Source organism: Zea mays, chromosome 2 (genome assembly GCF_902167145.1).
Source record: "Zea mays cultivar B73 chromosome 2, Zm-B73-REFERENCE-NAM-5.0, whole genome shotgun sequence".
Lineage (NCBI taxonomy): Eukaryota > Viridiplantae > Streptophyta > Magnoliopsida > Poales > Poaceae > Zea > Zea mays.
This window is the reverse complement of record NC_050097.1, coordinates 216,640,251-216,658,698: the sequence shown is the minus strand read 5'-3', so window position 1 is coordinate 216,658,698 and position 18,448 is coordinate 216,640,251. Positions and strand designations below refer to the sequence as shown.

Here is an 18,448-nt window from a genome sequence, read left to right as displayed (position 1 = left end):
GACTAATGGATAAAAATGATTTTTGCTTATGAACCTAACAAGAAATCTAAGTGATTAGAACTGTTGCATATATGATTTACTCTAATGCAAGTAAGAGATTGTTGAATATATGACCAAGAGACTTTTATGATTGATGAGAACACTAAGATAAAAGTATATTAGCATGAGATCTCTATATACGAAGTGGCTTTTATGATTCACGAGACATCTTAGTTATCGTCTCCTATGGTTGCGGGTGCCCAAGACGGTCATTTCTCCCGCTGCACGCGGTTCTAGCACATCAACGTCAGCGGATGGTTCTAGCGCATCGACGTCGTAGGGGTTTCATCCTCGATACCATGAAGATGTTGTTGCTGTTGTCGGATGGACGTGTTCCTGCTATTGGTACGCAAAAACGCAAGTAGAGTACGTATAACTACTTCTACCGTATCACACCTTTCTTCCGCTGTGCTGCTACCCTAGTGGTAACAATTCATGATCCATTACATCTAACCTACGTCCCTCCTATGTCCTATGCATAACTTTTCGGATCACCACCAACAGATCGTACCAGGTCCCCTCCAAGAAGAAGACACTCGTGTTTCCCCACTTCAATTCCTTGGTTAAGGCTGACGGGAATTGCACTTACCAGTTCGGAGACGCTGCCTTTAACCGATGATCCTCTTTTGCACTTACCAGTTTCATCTCTATGCGCAAGACTAGTGTTTCCTGCGACTACAAACAGCAGTACAGCAACAACAGGTATTTCCAATCGCCTTGGGTAATCAGAACCACTTCATCCGCCTAGCGGATGGAAAAGCCAGCAGGTCGTCGCTAAGTTCCCGCGTACACTCCAGGAGGTGTTTGTAGCCTGGTCTCGACCGTGTTCAGCATATCCAGAAACTCGTCCGTGACATCATCAGCCTCACACCATCAGTCAGGAACGAGTTCTGCTCTCAAGGGTCTGGTGGCTTGGAAGTTGAGCTGATCTCCACACTCTCCTTGGACTGGAGTGACAGTGGCGTCCTTCTGAGCGTTTTCGTAGGAACCACGGGACCTGGGGGGCTTCCTGAGGCATGTTTCAAGTTCTGGACACCTATTGCTGCATTCCCCCCTTCTCATCATCGCCATTTTCATCACCTGAGGTGCTCTTGTCTGAATCTGCATACATTGAGCCACATCAGATAAGGTGGCAACTCTGCACTGCTATATAACCTGCAGGAAGTGCCATGCATTTTCTTTTCCATAGATCATTGGGCAACCATTGTAAGGAGGACAGAAAGGGTCAATGGAGTCCATCAACTAAAATCATAGCTTTGATAAGGGGAAAACGAACTAGAAGTCCTAGAAATGTATATATCACCCAGCCCCCTGTTAGGGTTTCCTTCCAACAGAATCTAATATCCCGCTTGCAATATGGATGAAATGAAATGTAACACAACAACGCATACATACGGAGGCTCATTGTGAGCAAGTCCTAGAAGAGTGCTAATGCACATGAGAGATCGAGGAGTTGCCACATGAATCGTAATGGCTTCTATCTAGTCCTTCAAATTCCCCCCCCCTTTCTTTAACCTCTTCTATCTCCATGGAACCTATTCCTCAATCCAAGTGTAGTCTCATTCCACTCTATCGCACAATATCAAATTGACTCAACCATTGGATCATTTAGCAGAAAACAGAGGTGCATAAAGAAGTGCTAGAAAATGAACTCGCCTCTGAAAAGCTCAATGCATGCAAGATCCAAATTGCTAGGTCATATAGATGATTGAATCTATTTATCACTCAAATCTAATGGACAGTATTATTTGGATACTCCCTCATTCCTCATCCCTCCCTCTCCCCCCCTCCCCGCTGATGGAATAAATCTTAAGCATCTGTGGAGGACATCAGTCTCTTTTGACTGCTAGGACAAGATCTCCAGCTTTAGAGGGCATCTAGAGGACAGCAAGACTTTAGAGGACAGCACCCTAGTGCTGCAGTCTAGAGGACAACAGTCTTTTGACTGCTAGGACAACATCTCCAGCTTTAGAGGGCATCTAGAGGACAGCACCTCTAGTGCTGCAGTAGTGCAGTGTGTAGCATAATCGCATCTCTATGAAGCAAACAGCCCCTCGGGCTATAAAATGTAACCCCAACCCCTCTAAGGGGTATGGCATTGTGTAGTGTTTGAGAAAATAAACGAAAAACTGTCCCAATTTGTAGTGTCATCCTCTCGATGAGAGTCCCGTTGCTTACACCCGCGACCCCGACGCCCCCAGCCTCCCCCTCCCCCCTCACCCGCGCCGCCGCCGCCATAGCCGTCAACCCCTTCTCTCGCGCCGCCGCCGCCGTCGACCCCTCCCCCCCCCCCTCCACGTGATCGTAGCGTTAGCAGGAGCTATATGCTAGTAAGAGTGTAAGGATGAGGGATTTAATTCTCAAGCAACAGGGCCAAACATTGGCAGTTTGGCACAAACAATGGCAGATCATGACTTCATCAATACTTTGTATTTTGTACACTCTTCAAGGCCATGAACAATAGAGGATAATGTCAAGAAGCAAATTCATGATCACTGGTGTAGAGTCATAGGGAAATAGTGAAAGCCTGATAGGCATATTAGAAGGAACATATCATCTCGCTCAATCATGTAATCATAGTAACAAAAAAATACGCTATTTTCATGTTTATAGTAACAACAATTTATTTCCCCCCAAAAATTTGAGCTATTTTCATCTAGTGGCAAGAAATCTTCTTTTTCTTTTGTATTAGCATCAAAGCAATTAGCTAATTGTGATGGCAGCATATAAAATACAAAAACTCCTGTCGGGTATTGTAATTAGGGTACCCAGATTATGCCCCTAAACCCGCTTAACACCTAACTGCCAAGAAATATTATAAGACACATTCCCCGAGGTCAAGAAAGGATGAGCCACGATTCGCTCGAGGCCCCACTTAGTGGTCGCTCAAAACTCCGCCTCGCCCGAGCCTGCCCTCGGGCGAGGGCAGCGCCCGGGGAAATCCTCATCTCGCCCGAGGTCCCCTCTTCAAGGAACGGCGATTTCTGCCTTGCCCGAGCCTGTCTCGGACAGGAGGACAATCTCGAGCCCGGCCTCAGTCAAAGGTCACGGGAACCACAAAGACATGGGCATTTAATGTGAATACCTACCCCACGTGACGCCGCAGTCAAACAGGGAGCGACGGGACCGCGGTCCCATCGCCTTTCACCAACTACGATGACACACGCTCATGAATAACGGCCAGTGCTCCTCCACGTCATCTGCTGTACTCAGACAACACCGTCGTGCGTACGTCAGGGCATGGTCTCACCCTTGGGAGGGAACTCCGCCTCGCCCAGAGTCGACCTCAGTCTCGGAGAAAACTCCACCACTCCCGAGCTCGGCTTCGACCAACTGCCCCGGCAACAAGCCAACAACTCCCCACGAATCCCACAGAAGGCCACTCTAACAACTGTATTAACTCCTCCATGTACGACTGCATGCCCCGAGGCAGGCTCGGCCAAGGCCTCGGGAGGAGCATCCGCCTCGCCCGAGCCTAGCCTCGGCCTAGATAACATCGCCTAGAGGACAACACCAATTCCTCCATGAAGGCTGCCGACAAAGGGATGGCTATAGGACCAATGTCAAATCTGCTTTACGCCATACGGGGCGAATTAACATGCGCTTTTCACCATGCTTATCACTGTGGCAACAACTACGACTTAGACAACACTTCCATCAGGCAGGCTCGAGTACGTGTCCGAGCCCCAGACCCTGGCCTCGGCTCGGTCAAAGATGCAAATAGAGGGATCGAGCAACCACCTCCTGGTTCAAGTCAACAACAAGTACAAAGGCCACACCGACGACCATATCGGCTACAGGGGCTCAGACATGTCTCCTCTCCCATATGCGACAAACCATGGCGCTCGTGGGAGCCCTCCTTGAGGCTATAAATAGAAGAGCCCAAGGCTTCAATCGGAGAAGAACACTTCACAGGATTTCACTCTCTCCACCACGATATTGGCACTTGCCTCAATCACCAGGGACTTGGGAACTTCTCCCTCTCTCGATCGGCTTGTATCCCCTACTACAATCACTTAGGTGCAAGTAATATAAGTCTCATCCCCCTCTGTTGGAAGTAGGGCCTTCTCTTGCCTGACCAGGATAAAGGCTTGTGTCTGAGTCTGGGCACGCAACACTAATTCACTAGTTGGTAGGACCCTCGGGTCAAAACACCGACAACTCCTAGTAGCACATATGCTTAAAACATTTTATTTCTTTAGTCAGAAAAAGAAAGAAACAACAACCATAGGAGCATAACCAAAAGAGATTAGCAGTACCAGATTTATATTGTCGAAGAAGACGAGCGGTATACCAACTTTTTTGGTTTGCCTGATTGCATAAAAATAAGCATACTATTAGATAGATATAATATTATAGACAATAAACCGGGTTGCAAACTACACTTCATAGTAAATACTGCCTTGGGAAAAAACACAGGTCGGGTATACTCATTATATTATAGCACTTAAAACAAATACTTAACAAAATAATTATAACCTATCATTTACCTGCGCAAGAGGTACTGTCCAACCTTTTTCTAAGGACCACTCAAGTGTAGGTCTCAGATCCTTATGGTTAGCAATATAACATCTGCCTTCACCTATGGGAGGTGCCGGAAGTTGTAGCTGTAGACAAAGTTTCATTAAGATGGGAACATATTCCATAAGTAGAAGGTTAAAATCTTGGTTACGAGATCAATGAAAGTATGTGTCGGGTTACCCCTGAACCCAGGGTCATAGGGAATGGAAGCATCATAAAAGAGTCACAGTCGACCCCCTAAAGCGTGGTCAAACCACAACCAACCCCACGGAATAATATTCGCCTCGCCCGAGGTTGAACCTCGGGCCCACGAGGGTCAGGCTGTAAGTAGAGGGACATCTAGAGGACAGCAGTCGCTTTTGACTGTCCTCTGTAGTCCTTTAGCATCTAGAGGACAACTTGACTGTCCTCTCTAGTCTCTTTAGCATCTAGAGGACAGCAGTCGCTTTTTGACTGTCCTCTGTAGTTTCTTTAGCATCTAGAGGACAACAGTCGCTTTTGACTGTCCTCTGTAGTCTCTTTAGCATCTAGAGGACAATCCTGTTGTGTAGTGTGTGTGGGAAGGTGTGGTAGTGCAGCCTCTAAGGCTATAAATATGGGTCTCCAACCCTTAGATGGGTATGGCATTGTGTAGTGTTTGAGGAAATAAACAGAAAAATTGTCCCAACTCATAGTGTCATCCTCTTGATGAGAGTTAGAATCCCTCTACTTACAATTGGTATCAGAGTCAAACTATCCTGCAGCCTAAACATCTCTTGCTCATCTCCTTCCCGCGCCTCTCCCCACACTCAGTCGGCAGCAAGAGCTCCAACTGTTCCTTCCTCTCCTGCTCAGACGAGCAGCCTTTCGTCTGAGACAGCCTCTTCCACACGCAACGACCCCTCACTAGCCCCACCATGTCCCTACGCTCGGTCACTTCGAGTGCGCGGCGCCAGCAGGAGGCCGAGGTCGCCGCGGCACAAGAACGCGAGCGAGCAGCGACAGCGGCTGCAGCGACAGCGGCGAGGGCAGCACGGCTGGCGGCGGAACTGGCAGTAGCGAGAGCAGAAGTAGAAGCAGCGGAGGCGGCGGATGCTGCACGTGCGGCGGCGGCAGAGCTCGAGGTTCTGCGCGGCAGTAGAGCTGGCAGCTCTGCTTCTGTCGACGACAACACCGACGAAGAGCTCAGGCTGGCGAGGGAAGCAGCGCGAGAGCATGCGGCACAGTGGGCAGACACATCCCCATGGGGGCGCGCGTGGCGGCAGCCCAGATAGGCGCCAACGCGCTGACGGCAGCCCAGACGGGCGTAGACGCGGCGGCGGCGACCGAGTTGACGGAGATCGCGACCTCTACAGGCGGCGCAGCTCTCCCTCCCCGGATCGGTACCATGGTCGCCGCATGGTCCAGGCCATTGTCAGGGACATCGGTCCCGGCGGTGGGTGGCCTACCCTCACCAAGACCAACTACGTCGAGTGGGCCGCGGTGATGAGGGTACGGCTCCAGGTTCGCCACATGTGGGAAGCAGTTCGGTACGGCGACGTCGACTACCACGAGGATCGACGGGCGCTGGATGCCCTCATTGTTGCAGTCCCGCCCGAGATGCAGTTTTCGCTTTCCCAGAAGCGGACTGCCAAGGAGGCCTGGGACGCCATCGCTGCGACCCGCATCGGCAGCGACCGTGCCCGCAAGACCACACTGCAGGGACTTCGCAAGGAGTGGGAGAACCTGGCCTTCAAGCCAGGTGAGGATGTTGATGACTTTGCTCTCCGCTTCAACACTCTGTTGCGAAAGATGGTGCAGTTCGGCGACGACACCTACGATGAGGAGAGAGCTGTTGAGAAGCTCTTCCGTTGCATCCCCAAGAAGTACAAGCAGATTGCTCGCTCGATCGAGTCTCTGCTAGACCTCTCCACGATGACGATCGAAGAGGCGATTGGTCGTCTCAAGGCGGTCGACGGCGACGAACCACAGGCTCCCTCTGGGCCTATCACTATCGGCGGGAAGCTACATCTCACTCGGGAGCAGTGGGAGGCCTGTCAGGGTGACAAGAAGAAGGGGGGTCCTCCTCGACACGAGGCCGCAAACGCGGCAAGCCGCGCAAGGCGCGTGGAGGCGCCCAGGCCGGGGCGCGAGGACATGCTGAGGGTGGTGCCCGTGGAGGTGCCCAAGGCGGCGCCGTCGGCAACAAGAAGCCGGCACAAGACGACGGCTGTCACAACTGCGGCAAGCTTGGCCACTGGGCCAGGGACTATCGACAGCCATGACGTGGCCAGGCCAACGTCGCACAGGCGGAGGCGGAGGAGGAGGCTCTGCTCCTAGCACATGCAAGCATCGAGCTATCTCCAGCGGCACCGGCCGCAGCAGCACTCCACCTTGATGAGTCGAAAGCACGCGCTTTCCTCGGCGACGGCTCCAACAAAGACATGATCGAAGGATGGTGCCTCGACACCGGCGCCACTCATCACATGACCGGCCGACGGGAGTTCTTCAACGAGCTTGACTCTAGCGTCCGAGGCTCCGTCAAGTTTGGGGACGCCTCCGGCGTAGAGATCAAGGGCGCCGGCTCAGTCGTCTTCACTGCCGCATCTGGTGAGCACAAACTGCTCACCGGAGTCTACTACATCCCCGCGTTGAGGAACTCTATCATCAGCTTGGGACAGCTGGATGAGAACGGTTCGCGCGTGGAGGTCGAGCACGGAGTCATGAGGATCTGGGACCCCTCTCGTCGCCTTCTTGCCAAGGTACGCAGGAGTCCAAATCGGCTATACATCCTCAATGTGAAGGTGGCACAACCTTGCTGCCTTGCTGCTCGTCGAGACGACGGGGCATGGCAGTGAAGCGGCTCAGTGCCAAGGAGATGGTACGAGGCCTGCCGTGCCTTGACCATGTGGAGCAATTCTGCGATGTCTGCGTGTTGACAAAGCAGAGACAGCTCCCCTTTCCCCAGCAGTCGAGCTTCCGAGCCAAGGAGAGGCTCGAGCTCGTGCATGGGGACTTGTGTGGCCCGGTGACACCAGCCACACCAGGAGACGACGCTACTTCTTGCTGCTCGTCGACGATCTCTCCCGCTACATGTGGGTGATGATCCTTGGTAGCAAGGGAGAGGCTGCGAACGCCATCAGGCGTGTGCAGGTCGCTGCGGAGGCGGAGTGCGGCCGCAAGCTGCGCGTGCTGCGCACCGACAACGGCGGCAAATTCACGACAGCTAAGTTCGCGTCGTACTGCGCGGATGAGGGCGTTCAGCGCCACTATGCGCGCCGTACAGCCCGCAGCAGAACGGCGTCATCGAGCGGCGCAACCAGACGGTTGTGGGGATGGCTCGGGCTCTCCTCAAACAGAGGGGAATGCCGGCTGTCTTCTGGGGAGAGGCGGTGGTGACAGCGGTCTACATCCTCAACCGCTCGCCCACCAAGGCACTCAACGGGATGACACCGTACGAGGCTTGGCATGGGCGCAAGCCAGCGGTCTCTCACCTATGGGTCTTCGGCTGCCTCGCGTTCACCAAGGAGCTTGGCCACATCGGCAAGCTCGACGACAGGAGCAGCCCGGGGGTGTTCATTGGCTACGCGGAGGGCTCGAAGGCCTACCGCATCCTTGACCCAGGAACACAGCGTGTGCGCACGACGCGCGACGTAGTGTTCGACGAAGGGCGAGGATGGGCGTGGGACAAGGCGGTGGATGACGGCACGACTCCGACGTATGACGACTTCACCATCGAGTACGTCCACTTTGAGGGAGCTGGGGAAGTAGGCAACTCTTCTCCGAGCAGGTCTACCCCAACCCCTAAGTCTCCACCGACTCCAGCACCACGCTCTCCAGCTTCGGCTACAACGAGCTCTTCACCACCACGCACTCCAACCACGACTCCGGCTACACCGAGCTCTTCGCCACCACGTACTCCAGCACCAACGGTACCCTCTCCGGGAACGTCCTCTCTGACACCAGCTCATGTCGAGCACGACCCAGTGGAGCTCGTGACCCCGCTCTCCCGCGACGAGGAGCGCGTCGACGCGTGCTACGACGGCGAGCCGTTGCGGTATCGAAGGGTGGAGGGCCTTCTCATCGACTCGTCGGTGCCGGGCCCTGCGTCTCGCATTCTGGCAGGAGAGTTGCATCTTGCATGTGACGATGGTGAGCCTCGGTCTTTCGCGGAGGCCGAGAAACATGCGGCTTGGCGTGCCGCGATGCAGTCGGAGATGGACGCGGTTGAGACGAACCGCACTTGGGAGCTCGCTGATCTCCCTCATGGTCATCGCGCGATCACCCTTAAGTGGGTGTTCAAACTGAAGAGGGATAAAGCCGGCGCCATCGTCAAGCATAAGGCTCGCTTGGTGGCACGCGGTTTCTTGCAGCAGGAGGGGATCGACTTCGACAATGCCTTCGCCCCTGTAGCACGAATGGAATCCGTGCGACTCCTCGCGCTGGCAGCCCTGGAGGGCTGGCATGTTCATCACATGGATGTCAAGTCGGCGTTTCTTAACGGCGACTTAAAGGAGGAGGTCTATGTACACCAGCCGCCAGGTTTTGCGATCCCTGGCAAGGAGGGCAAGGTGTTGCGCCTGCGCAAGGCCCTCTACGACTTACGACAGGCACCAAGGGCGTGGAATGCCAAGCTGGATTCCACGCTCAAGAGGATGGGCTTCATGCCAAGCCCGCACGAGGCGACCATCTATCGGCGGGGCAATGGAGAAAATGCCCTGCTGGTGGGTGTCTACGTCGACGACTTGGTGATCACCGGCGCCAAGGATGCAAAGGTGGCAGCGTTCAAGGAAGAGATGAAGGCCACCTTCCAAATGAGTGACCTGGGGCATCTCTCCTACCTGGGGATTGAGGTGCACCAGGGAGACTCCGGGATCACACTTCGCCAGACCACCTATGCCAGGCGCATTGTTGAGGTGGCTGGGCTCACCGACTGCAACCCAGCTCTCACTCCGATGGAGGAGAGGCTGAAGCTGAGTCGCGATAGCACGACGGAGGAGGTGGATGCTACACAGTACCGACGTCTTGTGGGGAGCCTTCGCTACCTCGTCCACACACGGCCTGACTTGGCATACTCCGTCGGCTACGTTAGTCGGTTCCTGCAGCGACCGACGACGGAGCATGAGCAGACTGTGAAGAGGATCATCCGCTATGTTGCGGGGACTCTCGACCACGGTCTCTACTACCCGAGGTGCCCTGAGGAGGCACACCTTGTCGAGTACAGCGACAGCGACCACGCCGGTGCCATCGACACTAGCAAGAGCACAAGCGGGATCCTCTTCTTTCTCGGCAAGTGCCTCATTAGCTGACAGTCGGTCAAGCAGCAGGTGGTGGCCATGTCCAGCTGTGAGGCTGAGTACATAGCGGCCTCCACTGCTTCGACTCAGGCGCTCTGGCTGGCTCGACTGCTCGGTGATCTCCTCGGGAGAGACACTGGAGCGGTGGAACTCAGGGTGGACAACCAGTCTGCTCTGGCATTGGCCAAGAACCCCGTGTTCCATGAACGGAGCAAGCACATCCGGCTGAGATACCATTTCATCCGAGACTGCTTGGCAGAAGGGAGCATCAAGGCGCGCTACATCAACACCAAGGATCAGCTTGCAGACCTGCTCACCAAGCCCCTTGGGAAGATCAAGTTTGTTGAGCTTTGCTCCAGGTCCGGGATGACCCAACTTTCTCACAAGACGACGCCCAAGACTTAGGGGGAGAATGATGGAATAAGTCTTGAGCATCTAGAGGACAGCAGTCGCTTTTGACTGTTCTCTGTAGTCCTTTAGCATTTAGAGGACAGCTTGACTGTCCTCTCTAGTCTCTTTAGCATCTAGAGGACAGCAGTCGCTTTTTGACTGTCCTTTGTAGTCTCTTTAGCATCTAGAGGACAACAGTCGCTTTTGACTGTCCTCTGTAGTCTCTTTAGCATCTAGAGGACAATCCTGTTGTGTAGTGTGTGTGAGAAGGTGTGGTAGTGCAGCCTCTAGGGCTATAAATATGGGTCTCCAATCCTTAGATGGGTATGGCATTGTGTAGTGTTTGAGGAAATAAACAGAAAAATTGCGAGACAGAGGCGAACTCAGGGGTTGGCCAAATCAGACATGGTCCCGAGGGTAGGGCAAGGCGCGCACGACCCAAGGGACGACCGTACATGACCCGACTGCTCCGTACCCAATCTCCACTACTAGAATAGTTACTGCGGCGTGGTGCGAAGTGGGAATCGTCCTCGTTTCATCTAACCCCCATACTCATTATGTCTGAATCAATTGTAGACTCCCACGTCCCTCGTACAGGAATGGGAAATGACACAATAGACTAATCATGGGGTATGGGGGTCGGTGGAAATGGAGGGTATGAGCGAACCCTCCATCGTGTCAGGCCACACCGGAACATGCACCTCCACTAAGAACGACAGTGTGCTGCCAACTCCAGTAGGGACCCCATCAGAACCAAGGACATACTACGACACGAACCACTGCACCCGCACGCACGCGTATGGGGTCGCCTTGACTAGGACGAGTCGAAAAGCATGAAACTACAATACTAACAAACGACGGGGAAAGAAGGCGTCACTAGTCGACATAGGACGTTCCTACTTCCTATCCTTCCTTTTTTTATTTTTCTTCGTGGTACTCCATCGGGAAGGGAACAATTGTAACTAGCCCTACCATTAAGGTATAAAAGGGAGGAGTGGGGACCGACAAAAAGGACATCGAGAACACACACTACACGCACAACGAACCAGAGACTTGGGAACTCTTTCTTCACTCGTTCAACTTGTAACCCCTAATACGAGCAATCTAGTGCCGGTAGCACAAGCCACAGAAGACTAGAGTGGCTTGTGTCCAACTTGCACACCATCCGAGTCCCAAAACGCACATCACAAGTTTACTAGCCGGTGCTTACTCGAAACACCGACAGTATGAAAACATAATGATCAAATGATGAAAGAAACCCAAAATGCAATGTACAAATTAACTATTCCACCCAAAGTGTTCACATTGTACATTTTAAAAAATTACTACAAAATGATGACTGTTTGCAGCCTCGAAAGTTCTAATGTGAATATAAATAAAGAGCAGAACATTGTTTGTTCATGTTTTCAAACAATCCAGTCTCTAATTTTACCTAGTGTAAAATTATTTTCATACAAGGGCTTGATTAACAAGCGATGGCACATGGCAACAGGATATTTCTAGTAACATAGTACTCCGTCCCTATTTTTTTTTCAGGTTGGTCACTCAAATAATTTTGAGCTAACAAACATCAAAAAAATTGAGTGGAGGGAGTACATCAATAAATTCTTACCTTAACCATATCTTTTTTGAGTAACTTAGTAATTGTCCCAGACCAATAGCAACCGTCCTTGAGCCAATCAACCATATCGCCTATTTTCCAGGCCTCATCAACAACTGCTGTGACATCACTAACTGGGAGCTGATCAGGTTCATGCCCATAATACCATTGAGGGAAAGAAGGCCTTATCATAACTTCAGTACTTCCTTTAGAATTTTGACTTGAGCTTGCTGGGTTCTCTTGGAAGACGGCAACCCAATCCAGATCTGCAAGGAAATTGAAATACACAGTGCTTAGAACAAATAACTAATGCCAATAGTCATGATGATATTCTTATGTTCCTTTCAACAAGACACACAGTAATCATTAATGGTGATTGGTGAAGGTACTGTCTGGACCTTAGATTTCACGATCAAGACCAAATTTTGGTAAACTGAGATTAGCTCTTATTAATTACCCAAAGCTTTGTGAATCAGATAACATAGGAACAAGATGATAAATCAGTTTGTCCTAAACATAATCTGGTAAGACTGAGATAGTAAATACCAATTTCCAAACCTCAAAATATGTGTGTGCCTGTGGTGTAAGTGTAATACCCTCGAACTTAACAAGTTTTTAGTATCACTCGTGGAAAAACCAAACAGTTGCTTAGCACAAGAGAGATGACGTAAATATCTGCTTACCCTCCCCATCATAGTCAATATATTCCAAGTAACACTCCAGGTATCCAGAATCATTGACACGCATATTATGTACCTGAGAAACAGCCATGCTCAGTTAATCCCAAGCTCTACTTTTGTCCATCAAACATGAATGAAAGATAGGCGTCCATCTATAATTAATGGGATGCATGATGAAGTAATGAGAAAAAAAAGTTTGTTTCATACCATTTAACGTAGGAAAAGAAAGGAATGTTCCCTTCTCTTTCGACTTCGTTTCCTAACATGTGACTCTTCCCTTGCAACGCTCTCTTGTAATGTTAGACACTTTGTAATTTGTATCATGGGTTTGAGTTACTGGGTATGGCAGCGGCCACTGGGCGGGGGTGGGGCTTGTTTTAAATATGTAAGACGACCGTAGCAAAAGATAGAGTAGAATGACAACTAATACCATTCCCGGTAGGAGTTTCAATGCACGGTTAAAGAATGCTACATCAACTTTTGTCTATGCAATTGTGTATCCTGATAAAACTCTCTCACCTCCCGTAAAACTCTATCTCTTCGTAGACCATGTCACCAAACTTGTTGATGTATCGCACTGACGTGAAACTCCCACCAAGAATGGCCTGAACAACACCGAGTTATGGTACGACAACATAAGAAAAAGAAAAAAGCCGAAGGCAAGGAGGCCTGACCTTGCAACGAAACCACGCGCCCCTGTAACCATTCAAAAAGGACTTGGACTCCGCGAGATCCCCAATCTTGTACGGAAGAAGCAGATCCATCTCCGGGTACCAATCTGGACGCTTCAGCAGCACACGGTCAGAAATCCAAGTGCATCCCTAGACATGCATAGGGATCCAGATTTAACAAAGGCCATAGAGATTCCGTTTTCCATCGACCGATTTGGGACGCGACGAAATGAAGTAATCGAATGAGGGCACAGGAATGAAGGAGCCGAGAAATGGAACTATAGAAGGGCGCGCTTTCCTCCGAGAATGGGGCCGAGAGTAGGGGCGTACCGAGACAGGCAGACAGCCGAACGGGCAGGGGTTGATCAGCCTCGAGGAAAACCGGAGGCGATCGCCGCCGGCGGCCACGGCGGCGGTGGTTGGGGGTTTAGTCTTCTCCAGCTATCCCTCGCGGATGACGTGTCACCTGTGTGCACGGGGGAGGGAAGCAGATCCTCTGGAAGAATCACGATATTTTCTTTTTGAAAAAAATGTTTTTTGTATCCAACCGTAGAACTTTTTGGGCCAGGCCTGCTGATGAGAGGAGAGGCGTTTTGAAAACAAGAAGGCAAAGCATGTTTCGCCCATTTGTATGGGCTTCATGGGCCCAAAAGATAGGCAACATTATATGAAGTGTAATACCCAGATTATCTATACTATTATATTAAGGCTACAAGGGTAGTCTGCCTCCCTTTGTTCTGTCTTCTGTTAATCTGGACTCTTCGTCCTATGGCTGCTACCCGGACCGTCCATCCTATGCCCCTATCCCGCCATACAGGATTTGTATTATGTTGGACGCGATTTTAAACCCCGGATTTGAAAACCAGTCTTCAGGAGAAGGAATGGGAGTCGGTTGAAGATGCCTTACAAATAGGAGAGATATACTAACAGTATACCTGCAGCTACTACACAAGCCCGCAACCCTAACATGGCAGCCGCCGCCACCACCAACGGTGCCCTTGCCAACGTCACCACAGCCAGCGTAGCTAGGGCTAACGACGCCTCCGCCACGGCCTACGGCTCTCCCACGTCCCACCATGGCGCGAACGGTCCCGGCAACAGCGTTCCTGTGTCAAGGTCAGGCCGCAACCACGTCGTCATCTTCCCTTTCATGGCGAAGGGCCACATGCTCCCGCTGCTCCACTTCGCCACAGCACTCTCGGCGCAACACGGGAGGCTCCGCGTGACCCTGGTCACCACCCTGGGCAACGTGGCCTTCGCCCGGAGCCGTCTGCACGCGTCGATGGGTCTCGTCTCGTCGCGCTCCCGTTCCCGTCGTTCCCGCCGCTACCGGAGGGCGTCGAGTCCATCGACGCCCTCCTATGCCCGTCGCTGCACCCGATGTTCATGCAGGCGACGGGGCTCCTGCGCGGGCCGTTCGCCGAGTTCATGGCGTCGCTCCCGTCCCCGTCGCTCGTGCTCGTCTCCGACTTATTCCTCGGGTTCACGCGCCGCGTGGCGGCCGACGCCGGCATCCGCCGCTTCGTGTTCAACGGCATGTCCTGCTTCGCCTCGGCGATCTGCAATGCGCTTGCCACGAGCCCGCCGACCAGCTTCGATCCCGGGACCATGATCCAGGTGCTCGGCATGCCGGAGCACGTGGCGGTCAGGGCGGAGGAGGTTCCCGATGGGGTCACCAAGAGGGTCGACCCCGACAACCCGTTCATGCGCTTATTCATGGACGAGATCGGTGATTCGGACGTGCGCAGCTGGGGAGTCCTCAACAACAGCCTTGACACGCTCGACGCGGCCTACGTGTCAGCCTTGGAGTCATTCTACGAGGCGGGCGCCCGTGCCTGGCTCGTGGGCTCGCTGTTCATGGCCGTCGGCGACATGCCGGACAGCAAGAAGAAGGAGCAAGACCCCGAGGGCTGTCTCTCGTGGCTCGATGAGAGGGCGGTGCATCCGGGGTCAGTGGTGTACGACTCGTTCGAGACACAGGCCCACATCACGGACGCGCAGCTGGACGAGCTGGTGCACGGGCTGGTGCAGTCCAGCCATCCCTTCCTCTGGGCCGTCCGATCTGACACATGGTCGCTGCCGGTGGACATGGGGCCCAACAACCGGATCGTCCGTGGATGGGTCCCGCAGAGAAGTATTCTGGCCCACAAGGCAGTTGGTGGGTTCGTGAGCCATTGCGGGTGGAACTCTGTGATGGAGAGCCTCGTCGCCGGGAAGCCCATGCTAGCGTGGCCGATGATCGCGGAGCAGCACCTGAACGCAAGGCACGTGGCCAACATCTTAGGCGCCGACGTCAGGATAGCCCTAAAGGCTGGCGCTGACGTCATTGGGAGCGCGGAGGTGGAGGAGAAGGTTTAGGAGCTGATGGACGCTGAATGCAAGGCGGGAAAGCGGATGCGGGAGAGGGCTGCGTGGGCGCAGCAAGCAGCCAAGTCAGCGGTGAGCCACGGTAGAACCTCGGCCATGGCTTTTCTCAAGCTTGTGGAAGAGCTACAGGAGACCTATGATGATGGAGTCGTAGGCAAATGTGCGAATAGTGTTTAGAATGATCTTTCCAGTAATTATGTTAAGCTGGTGTTTAGAATGATCTTGTCAGAACTTCTGTTAGGCCTAGCTACATATGTGTCATTAACGTCTATGGTGTCTTCTCAAAACACAAATCAATCGACTCTTAGCAGGTGTTTTGATAATTGATCATAAATAAAAATCAACAACATAAAATCATGATTCCTGAATTGACTTGTATGTCTGCTCCAAATGTTACAATCTTACTAGTGTTGACAAGTTTTTTTCCTTCTGTGAGGATCAATGTGTGCAAATTCTGACAACTCCATCGATGTTGAAGCCAGGTCACAGAAAGAACCACGACCTTTGGGCCCTTGAATTGAGTTCAAGCATGAGGGAGGATTGTGAGTGTTTGATTTTAATGTTGCTGGATTCCTGGATACAAATTGTGTGGTATACAAAGATTGGACTACCTGAATGGACAATAGAATTTGAAGTGTAGCCAACTTTATTTTGATTGTTCCTATATAGAGTAATACTCCCCCGCCCAAATTAAAATTTGTTTTAAACATTTGATATGTGTTTAGATTTATCATCATCTATTTGAATATATACATTATTGGGAGCCTTCTTCTCCGCCGAAGGTCCTCAAGGCAAAAACACCTTTGGCAAGATAATACGAAGGCTCGCCGAAACTATCATCAACCTCGCCTTTGTTCCTCCAGACGAAGGCTTTGTGTACAAGCAACGTTGCAGAATGCCGAAGCTCAATAGCTTCGGCTCAGACCAAGCAAATAAATACATGACTAAATAGACCTTATTAGCTTTAGTTGCTTGTAAATCTATACTACTATATTAAGGCTGCAAGGGGGTAGCCTGCCTCCCCTTGTTCTGCCTTCTGTTAATTTGGACCGTCCGTCCTACGGCTGCTACTAGGACCATCTATCCTATGCGCCTATCCTGCCCGCGTGCGTCGCCCCCAGATCCCCCTCGGTCATCTCCCCCTAGAACACGGGCAGCGTGGCATGCGGTGGGGACGACTTCTTGATGCCGGTGAGCGTGGGCCCGACGAGGAGGTCGAGCTGGTCATAGAAGTTCCACAGCGATGGCCCGTCGCGCGCGCTCGGCCTCCCGCCGATGGCGATGGTGGCGGCCAAGGGGTACAATGTGTAGATCCTGGTGGACGAGAACGAGGGGGAGGAGTCCATCTTCCGCAGGTTCCGACGGGAGGTGATGCGCGCCGGTGTGCTACAGGAGATCAAGCGCCACCGGAGGTACGAGAGCAAGACAGACGAGAAGAAGCGCAAGGCGCGCGAGGCCAGATGCTGCAATCGTCGCTGGTACGAACATGGTTGCGCTTCCCTTGATGCTGCATAGACCAATCGTTCTACTCCATAGATTGGATAGGGTAGTCGTATGGCTCTATTCAGGATGCCTACGAGTTCACGGAAGCCAAACTGTCTATCAGTTCTCTGAAAGTTGATGAAATCCATTAAATAAAACTGAAAAAACACTAACTAACAAACTACAATAGATATTGGAACTCAAGTATCCTCCATCAAGTTGTTTCTTTCCAGTGATCTGTTTTCAGTATGTATGTTGAGCGTTTTCAATTTCACGACCGGGTTACATAGTAATGGACGAACCCTATACAAAACCTCTATATACTTAAATTCTCACTACCAACGCTCAGGTCAGCAAAATCAGATAGAAGCTCCTTTGTAACACCTGGTGATGCGCCCCTTCTTCATCTTGCAACTCCTAACACTAACACCTCCACCCAACGAGTTGACTTCCTGATGTCGGCGCCTGTTAAGCTCTAGCAGACTAGGGTTCTGCTTGTTTCGTCTTTTTCTGAATACGGATGCGGAGAGAATCTAGCCACCAAAAGATTATGAATATCATGGGTATTAAGTGAGGAGTTCACAGGGTATCTTCAGCTTTATTTTCAATCTTATCTTTTATTTCAAACTCCACTCTATAAACAATGTCTCTATGTCATCTATAGTTCCGCGTCCCCTATTTTACTCTATCTGTTGGAGACAGTCTTAGGATCTAGAAATTGACAGATTCCTACTATTATGACGACGATCGATTTTGTGTTCATGTTGGTTTTGAACTGTTTTCACCAAAACGATTCTTATAAAAACAGATTGAAAAGATAGACGTTTGACGGTCCACAACACCTTCTAGGAAGCTAGAAATAAGCCAAAAAAACACCCCGGTGCTGTTTCTACGGACTCCAGCTTCTATATCGTCTAGCTTTTGGCGGTGATTTTCCTTGCATGGAATGGTTCACGCTTCTCTCATCGTTCTATCAACCATCCCTATCAGCTCAGCTCCCTTGAAATTACTGGAAAGATAGGGATGGTTGAGAAGTTTTTTTATCCTTTAGTATTCAGAAAAATGACAAAACAAGTGTTTTTAATTTTTTCGACGATTTTTTATCCTTTAGTAGTCTCCCCTAGGAGTCATCTGCTTTAAAATTGTTATATAGTCTCTTGCCACTACATTTATGCTTGTTACTGGTTACCCTTGCACCCAAACACATACACACTGAAAGTAATAGTAGTGCCTCTTCTAAATTTAAGTAAGAGCATATCCCTGCATATCCTTCTGCTTTACTTTTTTTCTTATTGCATAAAATTCTTGTCCATCTCCAAAGAAGAAATTAACTTAACATGGGAAAATCATTTGGTTCTAATTAACCTAGCTGCTAAATCATCTCTGCTGAATTAGCTAGCCAAGTTTTCAAAAGCTATTATTTATGTACAATACTGCATTTTG

The 18,448-nt window shown here is 51.1% G+C and overlaps 1 protein-coding gene and 1 pseudogene across 1 annotated transcript; one reads left to right on the top strand and one right to left on the bottom strand.

The window, feature by feature from the left end:
* Positions 1-649: 649 nt before the first annotated feature.
* Positions 650-13,594, bottom strand: LOC100192874 (Agenet domain-containing protein). The gene is made up of 7 exons (NM_001138062.1): positions 13,160-13,594; positions 13,005-13,090; positions 12,489-12,561; positions 11,818-12,071; positions 4,530-4,646; positions 4,299-4,350; positions 650-1,140 (listed from the first exon to the last, which is right to left on the bottom strand). The coding sequence occupies exons 3-7, from the start codon at positions 12,550-12,552 to the stop codon at positions 1,076-1,078; spliced, it is 552 nt and encodes a 183-aa protein (NP_001131534.1). The 5' UTR covers positions 12,553-12,561; positions 13,005-13,090; positions 13,160-13,594; the 3' UTR covers positions 650-1,075.
* Positions 13,595-14,279: 685 nt separating this feature from the next.
* LOC103649291 (UDP-glycosyltransferase 90A1-like) lies at positions 14,280-15,700 on the top strand (annotated as a pseudogene).
* The last annotated feature ends 2,748 nt before the right edge of the window (positions 15,701-18,448 follow it).

What these genes read in the sequence shown, in the direction of transcription:
- LOC100192874 (NM_001138062.1), bottom strand. Translation starts at nt 12,552, where the DNA reads ATGCGTGTCAATGATTCTGGATACCTGGAGTGTTACTTGGAATATATT. An exon ending in TATTGACTATGATGGGGAGG is followed by an intron (nt 12,072 to 12,488) that starts GTAAGCAGATAT and finishes ATTTCCTTGCAG; the next exon opens with ATCTGGATTGGGTTGCCGTC. An exon ending in TCTTCGACAATATAAATCTG is followed by an intron (nt 1,141 to 4,298) that starts GTACTGCTAATC and finishes CAATGTATGCAG; the next exon opens with ATTCAGACAAGAGCACCTCA.